The sequence below is a fragment of the Anomaloglossus baeobatrachus genome, chromosome 11 (assembly GCF_048569485.1).
Source record: "Anomaloglossus baeobatrachus isolate aAnoBae1 chromosome 11, aAnoBae1.hap1, whole genome shotgun sequence".
NCBI lineage: Eukaryota > Metazoa > Chordata > Amphibia > Anura > Aromobatidae > Anomaloglossus > Anomaloglossus baeobatrachus.
In genome coordinates, this window is record NC_134363.1 from 4583530 (window position 1) to 4604683 (window position 21154).

Here is a 21154-nt window from a genome sequence, read left to right on the forward strand (position 1 = left end):
GGGCAATATTCAGGCAGCAACATCAACTGTCAGGGAGAGATGATTGGAAGCAGGATTGAGGGGTGCAAGGCCCGGAAGAAGCCATTGATGACAGCCATACAGGGTGCAAGACCCGAAAGAAGCCATTGATGACAGCCATACAGGGTGCAAGGCCCGAAAGAAGCCATTGATGACAGCCATACAGGGTGCAAGGCCCGGAAGAAGCCATTGATGACAGCCATACAGGGTGCAAGGCCCGAAAGAAGCCATTGATGACAGCCATACAGGGTGCAAGGCCCGGAAGAAGCCATTGATGACAGCCATACAAAGACAAAGGCGAACACTGGGGGCATTGACATATTCACAATGGGGGAAGGAGGAGTGGGAAGAAGTGCTATTTAGTGATGAGAGCACTTTCTGCATTTTAGGAAATGATGGCAAGTCTTATGTGAGGTGGTTTCCACATGAAGAGCACAAGCCAGAGTGAGCTGTGACACATCGGATGACAGTAATGGTCTGGGCTGGATGGCAGCCAATGGTGCTGGAAGGCTTCAGATTGTGGAGGGTTAATGCAAAAAAAATACATAGACATCCTTCATAAGAAAATGCTGCCTTCTGCTCCGCACCTGGATCAGGGGATTGTATCCTCCAGGATGATAACGCTCCTTGTCACAGCGAAGACAGTAACGGAAAAAAGAGCAAGGTGGCTCCTATTGACCGGCCAGCCCAGTCCCCAGACCTCAACCCAATGGAAAATATGTGGCACAAGGTATCAATAGAGATATCTACAAAACAGCCAAGGACCAAGAGAGAGGAGGTTCTGACCCAGGCCCGGAAGCATCATCATCACTGGTGACATCTGCAGAAGCTCCTGCACTCAATACACAGAGATGCAAAGACTAATAACGGATTAGACGCTAAAGACGCCCTCACAAGGCCGGACTCTGAATTACATACAAAATAATACCGCTTATAAAGTGACATGTAAGTCTGTGTGACCTTGCATTGGAAGTTACTGAATGTAGAAGCCTGTTCACATTCTACACTGCACGGGGGTAGGGATGGCTATGCTGGAAAATATCAAACATGCACAACCATAACAATGTATACACTGGGGACATTCAAAAATGAGCGGCCTCCAATGAGGGAAACAGACACATGTATGCTCCACCAGTGTCACTGCAGAGATGCAGAAGTATTGTCGCGGGCGGAGGGGACGCGCTTGCCACGCTCGGGTCCGGGGCTGCTGCTGCTCGGTGGCTCGAGCGGTGGGCCGGTCCCGGGGACTCGAGCAGCGCTCCTCACCTGTGAGTGAAAAAGGATGATTGGTTTGGGGAGATAGTTCGTGACGCCACCCACGGGACGTGGTGATGATGGCACCACCACTGCTGGTGACGGGGATCCCGGGAGAGATGGTAGGGAGCAGCTAGGATGTTGTTCCCTCCGTGGGTAGGGGTTGGTGATCCCGGGGCCCGGTGGTATAACGGGGAGGCTGGATGGCCGGGGTGCAGGGTTGCAGGGACAGCGCGGCGCGGTGCCAGGCGGCACTGGTGTACTCACTCAGACAGAAAGTCACAAAGTCTCTGGTAAACCAAACGGCCGGATGGACGGGTCCCGCAGCCGGCTGCAGTGTTGTTGTGCTCTCCCCGGACGGCTGATGGCGGCTGTCTTTCCCTGCACCTGTGTAAACTGTGTTGACTCCGATGGTTTCCCAATGGTAATCCGCTCCCCGGCGTATAGGTACCGTAGGAGCCCGTTTTGCGCGCAGGCCCTTGGATCTCTAGCCTTTGGCGGTGGCTGTATATCCTCATGGTGTGGACTGTTGCCTTCTGTCAGGTCTTGGTTGTTGGGAAACCCCTGGGGTTCCGGTCACACTCAGATTTGACCGTTGTCGGCGGCTCCAAGCCTAGTCGGGGTCTGATGGCCCTGCCTGTGTGCTTAGCTTCACTCCGCTCCCCGGTTCGGTACCGGTGGGCCACCGCCCAACCCCGGTCCTACAGTTCCGCAGAGATCCGTTAACTCCTGCAGACGGCGACCACCGTCTGCCAACCTTGCTGTCAGTGCCTGGGCTCCCACCCAGACACTTGCAGTTTGTATCCTCTCACTTTCACCTCCAATTTCTAACTACTGCTTTTCCCGCCTCCAGGCCTGTGAACTCCTCGGTGGGCAGGGCCAACCGCCTGGCTCCGCCCCACCTGGTGTGGACATCAGACCCTGGAGGGAGGCAACAAGGGTTTTTGTCTGACTGTTGTAACTGCCTAGGGTGGGGGGTGTGTATGGTGTTATGTCTGTGACTACCTGGCTAGTCCAGGGCGTCACAGTATGAAATATCGTTTTCTTTATGCCTATGCAGGACTTATGAACACCACTGTATATATATACACTAGAGTTCAAAACTTTAGGGTCACTTAGATATTTCCTTATTTTTTTCAATGCAGCTAACATTAAATTACACAGAACTCCCCTCTATACATTGTTATGTGGTAAATGACTATTCAGCTGCAGACGTCTGGTGTGTAATGCAATATCTACATAGCTGTATAGAGGCCCATTTCCAACAACCACCGCTCCAGTGTCTAATGCTACATTGTGTTTGCTGTGTTAGAAGGCTAATGGATGTTTAGAAATCCCTTGAAAACCCCTATGCAAGTATGTTAGCACAGCTGGAAACAGTTTTGCTGATTAGAGAAGCTATAACACTGACCTTCCTTTTGAGCTAGTTGAGAATCTGGAGCATTACATTTGTTGGTTCCATTAAACTCTCAAAATGGCCAGAAAAAGAGAACTTTCCTGTGAAACTCGACAGTCTATTCTTGTTGTTAGAAATGAAGGATATTCCACGCGAGAAATTGCCAAGAAACTGAAGATCTCCTACAACGGTGTGTACTACTCCCTCCAGAGGAGAGCACAAACAGGCTGTAACCAGAGTAGAGAGAAGTGGAGGCCGCGCTGCACAACTGAGGAGAGCACAAACAGGCTGTAACAAGAGTAGAGAGAAGTGGAGGCCGCGCTGCACAACTGAGGAGAGCACAAACAGGCTGTAACCAGAGTAGAGAGAAGTGGAGGCCGCGCTGCACAACTGAGGAGAGCACAAACAGGCTGTAACCAGAGTAGAGAGAAGTGGAGGCCGCGCTGCACAACTGGGGAGAGCACAAACAGGCTGTAACCAGAGTAGAGAGAAGTGGAGGCCGCGCTGCACAACTGAGGAGAGCACAAACAGGCTGTAACCAGAGTAGAGAGAAGTGGAGGCCGCGCTGCACAACTGAGGAGAGCACAAACAGGCTGTAACCAGAGTAGAGAGAAGTGGAGGCCGCGCTGCACAACTGAGGAGAGCACAAACAGGCTGTAACCAGAGTAGAGAGAAGTGGAGGCCGCGCTGCACAACTGAGGAGAGCACAAACAGGCTGTAACCAGAGTAGAGAGAAGTGGAGGCCTCGCTGCACAACTGAGGAGAGCACAAACAGGCTGTAACCAGAGTAGAGAGAAGTGGAGGCCGCGCTGCACAACTGAGGAGAGCACAAACAGGCTGTAACCAGAGTAGAGAGAAATGGAGGCCGCGCTGCACAACTGAGCAACAAGACAAGCACATTACAGTCTCTAGTGTGAGAAATCCACGCCTCACAGGCCCTCACCTGCAGCTTCATTACATAGGACCCGCAAAACACCAGAGTCACCGTCTACAGTGCAGAGGCGACTCCGGGATGCCGGCCTTCAGGGCAGAGAGGCAAAGAAAAAGCCATATCTGAGACTGGCTAATAAAAGGAAAAGATCAGACATTGGACAGAGGAAGATTGGAGAAAGTGTTATGGACAGACGAATCCAAGTGTGAGGTGTTTGGATCACACAGAAGAACATTTGTGAGACGTAGACCTACTGAAAAGATGCTGGAAGAGGCCTGACGCCATCTGTCAAGCATGGTGGAGGTAATGTGATGGTCTGGGGTTGCTTTGGTGCTGGTAAAGTGGTAGATTTGTACAAGGTAAAAGCGATTGTGAATAAGGAGGCTATCACTCCATTTTGCAGCATCATGCCATACCATGTGGACAGCGCTTGACTGGAGCCAATTTCATCCTACAACAGGACAATGACCCAAAGCCACCTCCAAATTATGCATGAACTATTTAGGGGAGAAGCCGGCAGCTAGTATCTATCTGTAATGGAGGGGCCCAGTCACCAGACCTCAACCCTATAGAGCTGTTGTGGGGGCAGCTTGACCGTATGGTGCCAAAAAGTGCCCATCAACCAATCAAACCTGTGGGGGGGGGGAAAGCATGGGGCGAAATATCTCCAGATTACCCCCGCAAATTACCAGCTAGAATGCCAAAGCTCTGCAAAGCTGGAATTGTGCAGAGGAGCGATCTGTGCCGAAAGCCAAGTGTGAAGAGGACATTATTATTATTCCATGTAACAATCCTTATTCCTGACCTCGTCACTGTCTGATGTTCTCTATTCATTGTGCAGATCATCTGAGAAATAACAGGAGGAGATTCATGGAAAAGACAATTGTCTGGGGGAGAACAAACTTTTGAACGGTGGTGTGTATATATATATTTTACACATCTCCACTATTCCTCTTTCCCCTTTCTAGGTTACTTGGGGGACTGGGCAGTGAACGCTGCGGGGGTCTTTGAAAATTCCCTGGATGCTCCGGATCCGGTGCTGGAGAAAAGGCAGCTGCCGGCGGGGTGGACGCTGGAGCACAGGGCACCGCTGTGTGACGGACACTTTGGTCCTATTAGTTGCGGGGACCTGTGCCGTGCAGGGGAGGACAGTCAGCAAGTCGTTGTAAAGGAGATGTCTGGTAAGAGGGGAGTTTCTGGGGGTGTCAGTAATGAGAGGTGCACAGTATGACGTGTCCCTTACTCATGTGTCCTCCGCAGAGCATTGCAGCCCCGGAGAAGTGCAGGATTTCATCGACTTGATGAAGTTTTATGTCCAGGTCTGTAATCACAACAACCTGGTAACCATGCTGTGGTGTCAGACCACGAGGAGACCCCCGAGCATCATCCTGAAAGCCATGAGCTACGGGAACCTGCTCACCGTCCTCCGGAGCTCACGAGAGGTATAAAACTGTGTGTAACGTTACATCAGCCCCCCCACCCAGGAGAAAGGTACAAGACTGCGCCTAATATCACCCCCCACCCCGAGATAGAGGTACAAGACTGCACATATCACCCCCCCCACCCAGGAGAAAGGTACAAGACTGCACCTAATTTCACCCCCCACCCTGGGAGAAAGGTACAAGACTGTGCATAATATCACCCCCCACCCTGGGAGAGAGGTACAAGACTGCACCTAATATCACCCCCCACCCTGAGATAGAGGTACAAGACTGCACATAATATCACCCCCCCACCCTGGGAGAGAGGTACAAGACTGCGCGTTATATCACTCCCCCACCCAGGAGAAAGGTACAAGACTGCGCATAATATCACCCCCACCCGGGAGAGAGGTACAAGACTGCACATAATATCACCCCCCACCCTGGGAGAGAGGTACAAGACTGCGCCTAATATAACCCCCCACCCCGAGATAGAGGTACAAGACTGCACATAATATCACCTCCCCACCCAGGAGAAAGGTACAAGACTGCACCTAATTTCACCCCCCACCCTGGGAGAAAGGTACAAGACTGTGCATAATATCACCCCCCACCCTGGGAGAGAGGTACAAGACTGCGCCTAATATAACCCCCCACCCAGGAGAAAGGTACAAGACTGCGCATAATATCACCCCCCACCTCGAGATAGAGGTACAAGACTGCGCGTTATATCTCCCCCCACCCAGGAGAAAGGTGCAACTTTGCATGTAATATCACCCCCACCCAGGAGAAAGGTACAAGACTGCACCTAATATCACCCCCCACCCTGAGATAGAGGTACAAGACTGCACATAATATCACCCCCCCACCCTGGGAGAGAGGTACAAGACTGCGCGTTATATCACCCCCCACCCAGGAGAAAGGTGCAAGACTGCACCTAATATAACCCCCCCACCCAGGAGAAAGGTACAAGACTGCGCCTAATATCACCCCCCACCCTGGGAGCGAGGTACAAGACTGCGCATAAAATCACTCCCCCACCCAGGAGAAAGGTACAAGACTGCGCATAATATCACCCCCACCCCGAGATAGAGGTACAAGACTGCACATAATATCACCCCCCACCCTGAGATAGAGGTACAAGACTGCACATAATATCACCCCCCACCTCGAGATAGAGGTACAAGACTGCGCGTTATATCTCCCCCCACCCAGGAGAAAGGTACAAGACTGTGCCTAATTTCACCCCCCACCCTGGGAGAGAGGTACAAGACTGCACATAATATCACCCCCACCCCGAGATAGAGGTACAAGACTGCACATAATATCACCCCCCACCTCGAGATAGAGGTACAAGACTGCGCGTTATATCTCCCCCCACCCAGGAGAAAGGTGCAACTTTGCATGTAATATCACCCCCCACTCCGGGAGAAAGGTACAAGACTGCACATAATATCACCCCCCACTCCGGGAGAAAGGTACAAGACTGCACGTTTTATCACCCCCCCCCCCCTCCACCCTGGGAGAAAGGTAAAAGACTGCGCATAATATCACCCTCCATCCAGGGAGAAAGGTACAAGACTGCGCGTTACATCAGCCCCCACCCAAGAAAAAGGTGCAACACTGCATGTAATATCACCCCCCACCCCAGGAGACAGGTACAAGACTGTGTATTATATCACACACCCTCTCCACCCCGGGAGAGAGATACAAGACTGCGCATAATATCACCCCCCACCCCAGGAGAGAGGTACAAGACTAGATTGGGTACATGTAACAGATGTCAGGTGTACTATTAAGAATTTCTACATAAGCCATCTGTCCTGTCATATTTAGGTTGCACGAACCTCAGAGGGGGGTCCCCCCAGGATCACCGAGAAGGACGTCTACTCAATGGCTCTACAAGTGGCTAGCGGACTGGTAGGTGACTCAATGGAGGGCAGTGCCAGGACACAGGAATGGGTTGGACGGATGGGAAAGAGAACAGAGGAATCTGGTGGAACAGGACAGAGGGATCTGGAGAAGGACAATAGAGAGGTCTAGAGGATGAGGAAAAGGACAGAGGAGTATGGAGGAGGAAAAGGATACAGTTATCTGGAGGAGGATGGAGGGGTGTAGGGGATGAGGAGAAGGACAGAGGAGTATGGAGGAGGAAAAGGATACAGTGGTCTGGAGGAGGAGAAGGACAGAGGGGTCTAGAGGATGAGGAAAAGGATACAGTGGTCTGGAGGAGGAGGAGGACAGAGGGATGTAGGAGATGACAAGGACAGAGGGGTCTAGAGGATGATGAGAAGGATACAGGGGTATGGAGGAGGAAAAGAACAGAGGGATCCAGAGAAGGAAAAGGACAGAGTCTAGAGGATGAGGAATAAGGCGCAGTGGTCAGGAGGAGGAAAAGGACAGATGAGTATGGAGGCGTAAAACCATACAGTGGTCTGGAGGAGGGAAAGGACAGAGGGGGTCTGGAGGAGGAGCAGAAGGATGACCAGGACCAAGATGTGTGAAGGAGGACACAAGGGGAGGGTGAGAATAGGGTCAGAGGTGTCTGTGTCCCCACCCCCCATTGTCTGACTTTCTTTGTCACATTGGTGCTCCTATGTATTGGGATTTGAGGGCTTTCTGGTGTATGTGTGGCTTATATAACAGACGAGCTCTTCATGTGCACCCCTCTATCCCACCAGGAATATCTGTCGGGAACGCACGATCTGATCCATGGCTATGTGGCAGCGTGTAACGTCCTCCTACATGAAGATCTCAGTGTCCAGCTCTGTGGTCTTGGTCTGGCCGCCATTCAGTACAGAAGTGGATCTGTCCCTTTGCGGAGAGCTGCCCAGGTGCCTCTGAAATGGCACTCACCAGAACGGCTGAAGGGAGCGGACATTACTGAGAAGAGCGACGTGTGAGTGACCCCTGATAGTGGGCAGAATCCAGGGGAGCCGTGAGAGTGACCCCCCGATAGTGGGCGGAATCCAGGGGAGCCGTGTGAGGGACCCCCGATAGTGGGTAGAATCCAGGGGAGCCGTGTGAGTGATCCCCAATAGTGGGCGGAAACCAGGGGAGCCGTGTGAGTGACCCCTGATAGTGGGCGAAATCCAGGGGAGCCGTGTGAGTGACCCCCGATAGTGGGTGGAATCCAGGGGAGCCGTGAGAGTGACCCCCGATTGTGGGCGGAACCCAGGGGAGCCGTGTGAGGGACCCCTGATAATGAGTGGAATCCAGGGAAGCCGTGAGAGTGACCCCTGATAGTGGGCGGAATCCAGGGGAGCCGTGTGAGGGACCCTAATGAGTGGAATCCAGGGAAGCCATGAGAGTGACCCCCCGATAGTGGGCGGAATCCAGGGGAGCCGTGTGAGTGACCCCTGATAGTGGGTGGAATCCAGGGAAGCCGTGAGAGTAACCCCCGATAGTGGGCGGAATCCAGGGGAGCCGTGAGAGTAACCCCCGATAGTGGGCGGAATCCAGGGGAGCCGTGTGAGTGACCCCCGATGGTGGGTGGAATAAAGAGGAGCCGTGAGAGTAATCCCCGATAGTGGGCGGAATCCAGGGGAGCCGTGTGAGTGACCCCTGATAGTGGGAGGAATCCAGGGGAGCCGTGTCAGTGACCCCTGTTGGTGGGCGGAATCCAGAGGAGCCGTGTGAGTGACCCCTGAAAGTGGGTGGAATCCAGGGAAGCCGTGTGAGTGACCTCTGTTGGTGGGTGGAATTCAGAGGAGCCGTGAGAGTGACCTCTGTTGGTGGGTGGAATTCAGAGGAGCCGTGAGAGTGACCCCTGAAAGTGGGTGGAATCCAGGGAAGCCGTGAGAGTGACCCCTGTTGGTGGGCGGAATTCAGAGGAGCCGTGAGAGTGACCTCTGTTGGTGGGTGGAATTCAGAGGAGCCGTGAGAGTGACCCCTGTTGGTGGATGGAATCCAGGGGAGCTGTGTGAGTGACCCCCGATAGCGGGCGGAATCCAGGGGAGCCGTGTGAGTGACCCCCGATAGCGGGTGGAATCCAGGGGAGCCGTGTGAGGGACCTCTGTTGGTGGGCGGAATCCAGGGAAGCCGTGTGAGTGACCCCCGATAGCGGGCGGAATCCAGGGGAGCCGTGTGAATGACCCCTGATAGTGGGTTGAATCCAGGGAAGCCGTGTGAGTGACCCCTGATAGCGGGCGGAATCCAGGGAAGCCGTGTGAGTGACCCCCGATAGTGGGCTGAATCCAGGGAAGCCGTGTGAGTGACCCCTGATAGTGGGCGGAATCCAGAGGAGCCGTGTGAGTGACCCCTGAAAGTGGGTGGAATCCAGGGGAGCCGTGTGAGTGACCTCTGTTGGTGGGTGGAATCCAGAGGAGCCATGATAGTGACCCCTGTTGGTGGGCAGAATCCAGGGGAGCCGTGTGAGTGACCCCTGATAGAGGGTTGGGTCTGTGGAGTGGACGCATGAGTGACTTGTGATAATGGGTGAGGTCTGTGGGTTGTTAGAATGTGTACATGACCCCTTATAATTGGAGAGGGGGATGTTTGAGTGACCACTGAGAGTGGACGAGGTCTGAGAGGGGGACGCATATAAATGACTCAATATTAGGCAAATTCTGGGGCACATGTGACCAATGATGATGAGCAAGAGCTTAGGGGGCACATGTATGATGATGGGCAGGGTCTCGGGGGGGGACACTCTGGGGGATGTGTGATGATGGTGTCTGGGTGACGTGCGATTGTTGATGATGGCCGGGTGTGATAATGGTCAGGGCCTGTGGGACATGTGACTGCTCATGTTGGGCAGGGTGTGGGGAAATGGATGTATGATAATGGGCAGCTTCAGTCTTGTGTGTGACTTCTGATAATGGGCGAGGTCTTGGGGACGGGTGAGTGTGATGATGGGCTGGGTCTGGGGGGCTGACCACTGATGAGTGGGGCATTAGGTGGGTGTGATGATGGGCTGGGTATGGGAGGGTGACCACTGATGAGTGGGGCATCAGGCTGGTGTGATGATGGGTGGGATCTGGGAGACTGACCACTGATGGGCAGGGCATCAAGTGGGTGTGATGATGGGCTGGGTCTGGGGGGCTGACCACTGATGGGCGGGGTATCAGGTAGGTGTGATAATGGGTGGGATCTGGGAGGGTGACCATTGATGGGCGGGGCATCAGGCGGGTGTGATGATGGTCTGGGGGGCAGACCACTGATGGGCAGGGCATCAGGCGGGTGTGATGATGGGTGGGATCTGGGAGGCTGACCACTGATGAGTGGGGCATCAGGCAGGTGTCATGATGGGTGGGATCTGGGAGGCTGACCACTGATGGTTGGGGCATCAGGTGGGTGTGATGATGGGCGAGTCTGGAGAGGTGACCACTCATGGGTGCGGCATCAGGTGGGTGTGATGATGGGCGGGGTCTCGGGGGGGAATGTTTGATGGGGGCGGGGTCAGTGATGTCACAGTCTCGTCTTTTCTTACAGGTGGTCGTTTGGCATTTTGCTGTATGAGCTGATGACACTGGGTGAGTGTCCGATCCAGGGGACTAGTAGACCCCCCACCCGGGCACCTGCAGGCAGACCCCTCCTTGTCCAGTGCTGATGAGTACGGTCCATTCCTCCTGCTCTTTGTAGGCTGGCATGGGCACTATACACCCCAGAAACCTCCCTGCCCCCATGATCATTGCTACGTGATATCTCCAGGGCTGAGAACCATTAGTTTATGACTGATATCATCCACTCCAGCACTGACATGAGCTCTGAAACCTGAGGCTTTGCTGCAGAATCAGCAGGAGCAGCCATAAAATGCAGTGTGGAGCCTGACGTGTCCTACACCGGGGGTAAGGTCCTCGCCTATCACTACTGATGGGAAGAATTGATGAGCTGCACTAGACTGCACCGCTATGTCGCCCACAGTGCCCTGACGGGACCTGCCAGCTCCTGACATCACCCCGCATCTGCCTGACTGCACCGCTACGTCACCCACAGTGCCCTGACCGGACCTGCCAGCTCCTGACATCACCCCGCATCTGCCTGACTGCACCGCTACGTCACCCACAGTGCCCTGACTGGACCTGCCAGCTCCTGACATCACCCCGCATCTGCCTGACTGCACCGCTATGTCACCCACAGTGCCCTGACCGGACCTGCCAGCTCCTGACATCACCCCGCATCTGCCTGACTGCACCGCTACGTCACCCACAGTGCCCTGACCGGACCTGCCAGCTCCTGACATCACCCCGCATCTGCCTGACTGCACCGCTATGTCACCCACAGTGCCCTGACTGGACCTGCCAGCTCCTGACATCACCCCGCATCTGCCTGACTGCACCGCTATGTCACCCACAGTGCCCTGACTGGACCTGCCAGCTCCTGACATCACCCCGCATCTGCCTGACTGCACCGCTACGTCACCCACAGTGCCCTGACCGGAACTGCCAGCTCCTGACATCACCCCGCATCTGCCTGACTGCACCGCTATGTCACCCACAGTGCCCTGACCGGAACTGCCAGCTCCTGATATCCCCGCATCTGCCTGACTGCACCGCTATGTCGCCCACAGTGCCCTGACCGGACCTGCCAGCTCCTGACATCACCCCGCATCTGCCTGACTGCACCTCTACGTCACCCACAGTGACCTGACCGGACCTGCCAGCTCCTGACATCACCCCGCATCTGCCTGACTGCACCTCTACGTCACCCACAGTGCCCTGACCGGACCTGCCAGCTCCTGACATCACCCCGCATCTGCCTGACTGCACCGCTATGTCACCCACAGGGACCTGACCGGACCTGCCAGCTCCTGACATCACCCCACATCTGCCTGACTGCACCTCTACGTCACCCACAGTGCCCTGACCGGACCTGCCAGCTCCTGACATCACCCCGCATCTGCCTGACTGCACCGCTACGTCACCCACAGTGCCCTGACCGGACCTGTCAGCTCCTGATATCCCCGCATCTGCCTGACTGCACCGCTACGTCACCCACAGTGCCCTGACCGGACCTGCCAGCTCCTGATATCCCCGCATCTGCCTGACTGCACCTCTACGTCACCCACAGTGCCCTGACCGGACCTGCCAGCTCCTGACATCACCCCGCATCTGCCTGACTGCACCGCTACGTCACCCACAGTGCCCTGACCGGACCTGCCAGCTCCTGACATCACCCCGCATCTGCCTGACTGCACCGCTATGTCACCCACAGTGCCCTGATCGGACCTGCCAGCTCCTGATATCCCCGCATCTGCCTGACTGCACCTCTACGTCACCCATAGTACCCGGACTGGACCTGCCAGCTCCTGATATTCCCCCGCATCTGCCTGACTGCACCGCTACGTCACCCACAGTGCCCTGACCGGACCTGCCAGCTCCTGACATCACCCCGCATCTGCCTGACTGCACCGCTATGTCACCCACAGTGCCCTGATCGGACCTGCCAGCTCCTGATATCCCCGCATCTGCCTGACTGCACCGCTATGTCGCCCACAGTGCCCTGACCGGACCTGCCAGCTCCTGACATCACCCCGCATCTGTCTGACTGCACCGCTATGTCGCCCACAGTGCCCTGACTGGACCTGCCAGCTCCTGATATCCCCGCATCTGCCTGACTGCACCGCTATGTCACCCACAGTGCCCTGACCGGACCTGCCAGCTCCTGACATCACCCCGCATCTGCCTGACTGCACCGCTATGTCACCCACAGTGCCCTGACCGGACCTGCCAGCTCCTGACATCACCCCACATCTGCCTGACTGCACCGCTATGTCACCCACAGTGCCCTGACCGGACCTGCCAGCTGCTGACATCACCCCGCATCTGCCTGACTGCACCGCTACGTCACCCACAGTGCCCTGACCGGACCTGACAGCTCCTGACATCACCCCGCATCTGCCTGACTGCACCGCTATGTCACCCACAGTGCCCTGACCGGACCTGCCAGCTCCTGACATCACCCCGCATCTGCCTGACTGCACCGCTACGTCACCCACAGTGCCCTGACCGGACCTGACAGCTCCTGACATCACCCCGCATCTGCCTGACTGCACCGCTATGTCACCCACAGTGCCCTGACCGGACCTGCCAGCTCCTGACATCACCCCGCATCTGCCTGACTGCACCGCTATGTCACCCACAGTGCCCTGACCGGACCTGCCAGCTCCTGATATCCCCGCATCTGCCTGACTGCACCTCTACGTCACCCATAGTACCCGGACCGGACCTGCCAGCTCCTGACATCACCCCGCATCTGCCTGACTGCACCGCTATGTCACCCACAGTGCCCTGACCGGACCTGACAGCTCCTGATATCCCCGCATCTGCCTGACTGCACCGCTATGTCACCCACAGTGCCCTGACCGGACCTGCCAGCTCCTGATATCCCCGCATCTGCCTGACTGCACCGCTATGTCACCCACAGTGCCCTGACCGGACCTGCCAGCTCCTGATATCCCCGCATCTGCCTGACTGCACCTCTACGTCACCCACAGTGCCCTGACCGGACCTGCCAGCTCCTGATATCCCCGCATCTGCCTGACTGCACCGCTATGTCACCCACAGTGCCCTGACTGGACCTGCCAGCTCCTGACATCACCCCGCATCTGCCTGACTGCACCTCTACGTCACCCACAGTGCCCTGACCGGACCTGCCAGCTCCTGATATCCCCGCATCTGCCTGACTGCACCTCTACGTCACCAACAGTGCCCTCACCGGACCTGCCAGCTCCTGATATCCCCGCATCTGCCTGACTGCACCGCTATGTCACCCACAGTGCCCTGACTGGACCTGCCAGCTCCTGACATCACCCCGCATCTGCCTGACTGCACCTCTACGTCACCCACAGTGCCCTGACCGGACCTGCCAGCTCCTGATATCCCCGCATCTGCCTGACTGCACCTCTACGTCACCAACAGTGCCCTCACCGGACCTGCCAGCTCCTGACATCACCCCGCATCTGCCTGACTGCACCGCTACGTCACCCACAGTGACCTGACCGGACCTGCCAGCTCCTGACATCACCCCGCATCTGCCTGACTGCACCGCTATGTCACCCACAGTGCCCTGACCGGACCTGCCAGCTTCGGATATAGTAGTAGGGCCACTCTGCCGATTGCTCTGGATGTGGCCCCTGGGGGCAGCACAATGTGTCCCAGTGCAGGATCACAAGCCCTCTACTGCAGGCCACCTCTAACCCTGACCGGTGACCCCGCTTTCCCCACTTCCTGCTGCACTGTCTCTAATCATAGGAACTCTACTCGCTCTCCTTTGTTGTCCACAGGTTCTCCCCCTTATCCAGATATAGAACCTTCTCAGCTGCCATCAAAACTACGGAAGACTTTCAGAATGGAGCGACCGACGCTGTGCGGACCTCAGCTGTAAGTGTGGACCTGGACCTGGGCTGTCAATGTCATGGTCTTTTACCCCCACCATAGCCCTGATAAGGGGTAGAAAAATGTCTGCATCTGAGAGTAGAAGGGCCCAAAAAAGTCTGTCTGGAGGAGCCCACGGGCTTTATTTTCTGTGGTCGTGGTCTATTCACTAGGGTCGTTATACAATGTTACTGGGTTAATTCAGAGAGCTGACAACTTCAGAGCTGACAACCTCCTTATACTTGGGAGCGAGGAATTGACTCTGTGGTCTAATCAATGATGATCAGGAGTGGAGGGGAGCGTCAGCTCTGTGGTCTCCTAAATGATGATCGGGAGCAGAGGTGTAACGCCTGCCTGGATCCACAGAGTCAGACGGGCTGTAATGGACAGGCTAGAGGGAAGCCACTCACCAAGCAGGACCCCCAGAACCCTGAAACCCTTGAACCCCTATACAAGGATTTGGAATTACACAGGACCCTGGAGATCACTACCTGTGGAAGGCTGCAGTCCGAGAGGGAAGTCGTCAGGCAGGGTCAAACCAGGAATAGCAGAACAGGGACAGAATCGGCAGGCAAGGATGTAATCAGAAAACGGAGCAGAGGTCAAATCCGGATCGGGCAGCGAGGTACAGAAACGGCAGCAGGAGGGTAGTCAGAAAACACGCAGAAGTCAGAACACCAGAATCACAGAACAGGGCGAGACAGGAACCAGGAAATCAGAACTATCTCTGGCAGAGGTCAGCAGACAGGAGGGGAATTAAGAAGGGTGTGGTGTCTTCCCATTGGCTGTAGCTGAATGATGGTAACTTCAGCTGGAAGACACCCGCCACCTACAGTCAGCCAGCGGTACTGCAGATCCCAAGGAAACCCAGCCCAGTGGATGAGCGGAGCCTGCGCCATCGACTCCTGTCCCATCACCAGCACCATCCACAGCAGGAACATGGCGTCGCCTGGCGATCTGAGTAGAAGTCGCTAGAGCGGACTCCGGTGGTGATGTAACAGGAGGGGAGCGTCAGCTGTGTGATCTCCTCTTGTAACAGTGATAAAGAGCAGAGGGGAGCGCCATCAACTCTGTGGTCTCCTCCTAGAACAATGATCAGTAGAGGGGAGGGACGACTGTTGGCTCTGTTGTCTCCTCATGTAACAATGATTGGGAGTGGAGGGGAGCGTCATCAGCTCTGTGGTCTCCTCCTAGAACAATGATCAGTAGAGGGGGGGGGGACTGTTGGCTCTGTGGTCTCCTCCTGGAACAATGATCGGGAGTGGAGGAGAGCATCATCAGCTCTGTGGTCTCCTCCTGTACCAATGATCAGGGGTGCAGGAGTGTCATGAGCTCTGTGGTCTCCTCCTGTAACAATGATCAGGGGTGGAGGAGTGTCATCAGCTGTGTGGTCTCCTCCTGTAACAATGATCAGGAGTGGAGGAGAGCGTCATCAGCTCTGTGGTCTCCTCCTGTAACAATGATCAGGAGTGGAGGAAAGCGTCATCAGCTCTGTGGTCTCCTCCTGTAACAATGATCAGGAGTGGAGGAAAGCGTCGGCTCTGTGATCTCCTCCTGGAACAATGATCGGGAGTGGAGGAGAGCGTCATCAGCTCTGTGGTCTCCTCCTGTAGCAATGATCGGGAGTGGAGGGGAGCGTTGGCTCTGTGGTCTCCTCCTGGAACAATGATTGGGAGTGGAGGGGAGCGTCGGCTCTGTGGTCTCCTCCTGTAACAATGATCAGGAATGGAGGAGAGCGTCATCAGCTGTGTGGTCCCCTCCTGTAACAATGATCAGGAATGGAGGAGAGCGTCATCAGCTCTGTGGTCTCCTCCTGTAACAATGATCAGGAATGGAGGAGAGTGTCATCAGCTCTGTGGTCTCCTCCTGGAACAATGATTGGGAGTGGAGGGGAGCGTCGGCTCTGTGGTCTCCTCCTGTAACAATGATCGGGAGTGGAGGGGAGCGTCGGCTCTGTGGTCTCCTCCTGTAACAATGATCAGGAATGGAGGAGAGCGTCATCAGCTCTGTGGTCCCCTCCCGTAACAATGATCAGGAATGGAGGAGAGCGTCATCAGCTCTGTGGTCCCCTCCCGTAACAATGATCAGGAATGGAGGAGAGCGTCATCAGCTCTGTGGTCTCCTCCTGGAACAATGATTGGGAGTGGAGGGGAGCGTCGGCTCTGTGGTCTCCTCCTGTAACAATGATCGGGAGTGGAGGGGAGCGTCGGCTCTGTGGTCTCCTCCTGTAACAATGATCGGGAGTGGAGGGGAGCATCGGCTCTGTGGTTTCCTCCTGTAACAATAATCAGGAGTGGAGGAAAGCGTCATCAGCTCTGTGGTTTCCTCCTGTAACAATGATCAGGAATGGAGGAGAGCGTCATCAGCTCTGTGGTCTCCTCCTGTAACAATGATCAGGAATGGAGGAGAGCGTCATCAGCTCTGTGGTCCCCTCCCGTAACAATGATCAGGAATGGAGGAGAGCGTCATCAGCTCTGTGGTCCCCTCCTGTAACAATGATCAGGAATGGAGGAGAGTGTCATCAGCTCTGTGGTCCCCTCCTGTAACAATGATCAGGAATGGAGGAGAGCGTCATTAGCTCTGTGGTCTCCTCCTGTAACAATGATCAGGAATGGAGGAGAGCGTCATCAGCTCTGTGGTCTCCTCCTGTAACAATGATCAGGAATGGAGGAGAGCGTCATCAGCTCTGTGGTCTCCTCCCGTAACAATGATCAGGAATGGAGGAGAGCGTCATCAGCTCTGTGGTCTCCTCCTGAAACAATGATCAGGAGTGGAGGAGAGTGTCGGCTCTGTGGTCTCCTCCTGTAACAATGATCGGGAGTGGAGGGGACGTCGGCTCTGTGGTCTCCTCCTGTAACAATGATCAGGAGTGGAGGGGAGCGTCGGCTCTGTGGTCTCCTCCTGTAACAATGATCGGGAGTGGAGGGGAGCGTCGGCTCTGTGGTTTCCTCCTGTAACAATGATCAGGAGTGGAGGAGAGTGTCAGCTCTGTGGTCTCCTGTAACAATGATCAGGAGTGGAGGGGCTGGACTTCTCTGCCGTCACCACTGCCTGTGGTTTCTTCCTGCACAGTAATGGAGGTTTTGCATCTTCCTCCTCCGTGAGGGCGGTGGATCATTCTCCGGCCTGACACCGGGACCACAGCCGGTCCTCCAGCACCTCCCGCCTTCACTGCTCACACCCCAGGTTTCTTTATGAAGCATTGTGAGACCACAGAGATGACGCTGCCTAGTTATGGGGGACTCTTGCCAGTGCCAGATTTTGATCTGCTGATTATCATCCCCTTCAGGCTGCTGGTCTTTAGTCGGTGGTTGTGGGTCTCCAGCAGGTGACAGTAGTGAGATGGTGGGGGTACGGGGAGCGCTGTGTCAGTCATTGGGCGCACATTTTTGGGGTCATTGTGCATTTCTAGAGCTCCCCCTGACCCTGTCTTCTGACCCTGCAGGTCCGAGGTGATGAGTGGCTGCTGGCAATGGGAGGCGCCGCTGAGACCCTGCTTTACAGATCTGTTGAAGCTGCTGCAGAATGGCCAGGACCAGGCGGATAGATGGACCCCCCTGACCCCCGGGGACACTCTCAGCTGGAGAGAGTACCTGTCTGTGGCTGGGATCCCTACATAATGTTCTGGACAGGCCCCTGCTTGGGCCCTTGGTGAAGAAGGGGCGAGGACTTTGGCACGATTTCCCCGTGACCTTGTGTAGGGTGTATATACTGCATACTGGGGATTAACCCTTCAGCTGTGACTCTATTTATGGTGTACAATAAAGATGCTGAAAAAGTGGCAGTTCTCATAGCATAGGAGACTAGACAGTGGCGCTACGTGGTACAGAGCAAACGCTATTTATTGTATGGGGGTACCGCAGTCTAGAAACTCTGTACAATCACCGACCACAGCGTTGGCCACTGCTGGCACATGGGACCACAGTGATGAGGGCAGGAGCAAGTGCTCGAGAATTCTGCATATCCGCAAGATGATGAGTCTCCGCCTCCGATGACCGCACCGTCCCCTGCCAACATTCCAGTGTCCTATGCCGCCATCTTCCATCATCCCAGTGTCCTGTGCCACCACCTTCCCGGTGTCCTGTGTCTCCATCATCCCAGTGTCCTGTGCCACCACCTTCCCTGTGTCCTGTGCCTCCATCATCCCAGTGTCCTGTGCCGCCATCCTCCATCAGCCCAGTGTCCTGTGCCGCTATCCTCCATCAGCCCGGTGTCCTGTGCCGCCATCCTCCATCAGCCCGGTGTCCTGTGCCTCCATCAGCCCGGTGTCCTGTGCCGCCATCCTCCATCAGCCCGGTGTCCTGTGCCGCCATCCTCCATCAGCCCGGTGTCCTGTGCCGCCATCCTCCATCAGCCCGGTGTCCTGTGCCGCCATCCTCCATCATCCCGGTGTCCTGTGCCTTAATTCTTCATCATCCCAGTGTCCTGTGCCGAAATACTCCATCATCCCAGTGTCCTGTGCCGCCATCCTCCATCATCCCAGTGTCCTGTGCCGCCATCTCCCAGTGTTCTGTGCCGCCATCCTCCATAATCCCGGTGTCCTGTGCCTCAATTCTTCATAATTCCAGTGTGCTGTGCCGTCATCCCCCATCATCCTAGTGTCCTGTGCCACCATCTCCCCGGTATCCTGTGCCACCATCCCCCATCATCCCGGTGTCCTGTGGAACGTCATGGAAGACACAGGAGAAGGGCAGGTGGGACATAGAGGACACCTGGGAGTGCAGGCAAGTTAATGGAGAGGACATGGGGGAGGGGAATGCAAGACATTGGGGGGCTATGGAGAAAGGGCAAGTGGGACATTTGAGGGGCTATGTAGGGGCAGCTGGGGCATAAAGGATACATGGGGGCAGGTGGGCAGTCGAGGAGGACACAGGAGAATGGTAGTTGGGACAATAGGGGGCTACCAGGTGACATTGGAGGGGCAGATAGTACATTAGGGATGCCAATGGGGGGTGGGCGGGACACTGGGAAGTCCACACGAGAGACAGGTAAGTCATTAGGGAGGCCGCAGAGGTGACATTAGGGAGGCCATGGAAGGGCATGTGGGACATCGGGGAGAATGCGGAATGGGCAGATAGGATGTCGTGGACACTTCTTACCCCTGGAGTAAAAACAAAGGCGCGAGAAGACGGCCATGATGTAGATGACAGTGGGCGGCAGCCGTGCAGCTGTTAGGGTATGTTCCCACCTAAAACTGCATCTCATGGCAGGAAAACCACTTGTTTTTTGCCGCATGTTTCAATGTGTTTTCTTGTCAAATAAAGGATTTTTTTCGGTATTTGTGTTTACTTTACCGTATGCTCACAGATGGGGATGACGAGGAATAGGTCGAAATAAGACCATATCCAAGTCACAAAAAATCACTGCACACTCACAAATTTTGAGCAAAAGTCTTTTTAAATTCAATTATTTGTGCAATTGTGCACAAACTACCATCTCTGACGTTTCGGCCCTAGGGGCCTTGATCACAGGATTGCTGTTACAAGTAGTCCTGGCACAGGAACCAGAATAGGCACAGGATTTTTTGTGACTGTCTACAACCAGGCACAGCAGAACGGACACAATCCCACTGTGATGGTGTGATATGGGGGTTGTGTATGTTCAGATGTTGGGAGTGTTGCCTTGTGGTACATTGTCCTGTCTGTATGTTAACCACCCCCCAGCAGTGCTTCTGTCTCTAGGTCTGGGGGAGGGGGGCTTGAAATCCACCCAACCTCTCTGCTTACCTGGGAGATTGTTCAGTCTGTCTGAGGACAAGAGACAAGCAGGAAGATTCATCCTCTGTGGGATAAGCTGTGGCTGCCGTCGGCACCCCAGAAAGACTTGGACATTCATCGCTTACTGGACTACTTTACTCTGTATGGTGGATTATTCTGACTATGGTGGACCTTCTGATTGGCTTGAAATAAAGGATCTTTCGATTGTTCACCCATCTCCCACTCTTCCAATATAAAGCAGGATTGTGCTTAACTAGCCAAGGCAAACCCAACACCAATTTTGCAGGTAAAGAAGGAAACACCATAAATTAAATGAATTCAGATTGTAATACCCCTACCTTCAAAAATACATTCTTGACCTTTGAGATTATGTGGTTTTGGAAATGAGGAGAGTTATTAATCGCTGCAATGGGATGAACGAAAGAAGAGACCTCATAAGCACAGTGAATAGCAAAGTCATGATCAATAAGATTCAGAGTAGAACATGAATCCACAAATGCAGGAGTAAAAATAAAGCCTGTTTGAGTCTCCAAGGACACCTGGAAAGACCCCTGTTGTTTGTACCAGAGATAATCTCAAACTCTTGGAATCAGCATCCTCATACTTAAAGTTTTTTTTCATTTTGCTTGGAATTCATTAATGTACCTAAGTAATTAAATCATGATGTGACCAGAATGACCACAATATAAACAAAAAGACTGCGGGCTGGAATTGTAAGTCCTCCTGTCCTTGATCTGATCAGACAGTCCCTGGCAGAACTGACTCTGGAGAGCAGGGTCATCCCAAGAGGTCTCCACAGCCCATCGTCTAAACTCTGAGCAGTATTCCCCCAGTCTATGATCTCCAAGAACCAATCCACAAATCTTGGATTCAGCAATGGCGATCTTCTCAGGATCATCATACATGAGATTGAGAGCTGAGAGACATGCCACTGCAGAGGCCAACTCTGGAGAATCCTCGGACAAGGTAAAAAGACCAAGTCTGTGGATCAGCAAGAAGCAAAGACAAGATAATGCCTACTTGCTGATCTCGGACCCAGAAGATGACGGACGTAAACATACATTTAACTTAATGGAAGGATAAAAAACAATGAACCTACG

General features: G+C 54.6%; 1 protein-coding gene across 1 annotated transcript in view; it reads left to right on the forward strand.

Annotated features, from left to right (window-relative positions):
- The window catches only part of LOC142255956 (tyrosine-protein kinase STYK1-like), a 145262-nt gene extending 126125 nt beyond the window's left edge, over positions 1-19137 (forward strand). Inside the window, exons 4-10 of the mRNA XM_075327419.1 lie at positions 4568-4780; positions 4860-5041; positions 6857-6940; positions 7702-7919; positions 10454-10494; positions 14247-14343; positions 17783-19137. Of these exons, the coding sequence (XP_075183534.1) occupies positions 4568-4780; positions 4860-5041; positions 6857-6940; positions 7702-7919; positions 10454-10494; positions 14247-14343; positions 17783-17957 (1010 nt within the window). The 3' untranslated portion in view covers positions 17958-19137. The remainder of the gene's footprint in view (positions 1-4567; positions 4781-4859; positions 5042-6856; positions 6941-7701; positions 7920-10453; positions 10495-14246; positions 14344-17782) is intronic.
- Positions 19138-21154: the final 2017 nt, after the last annotated feature.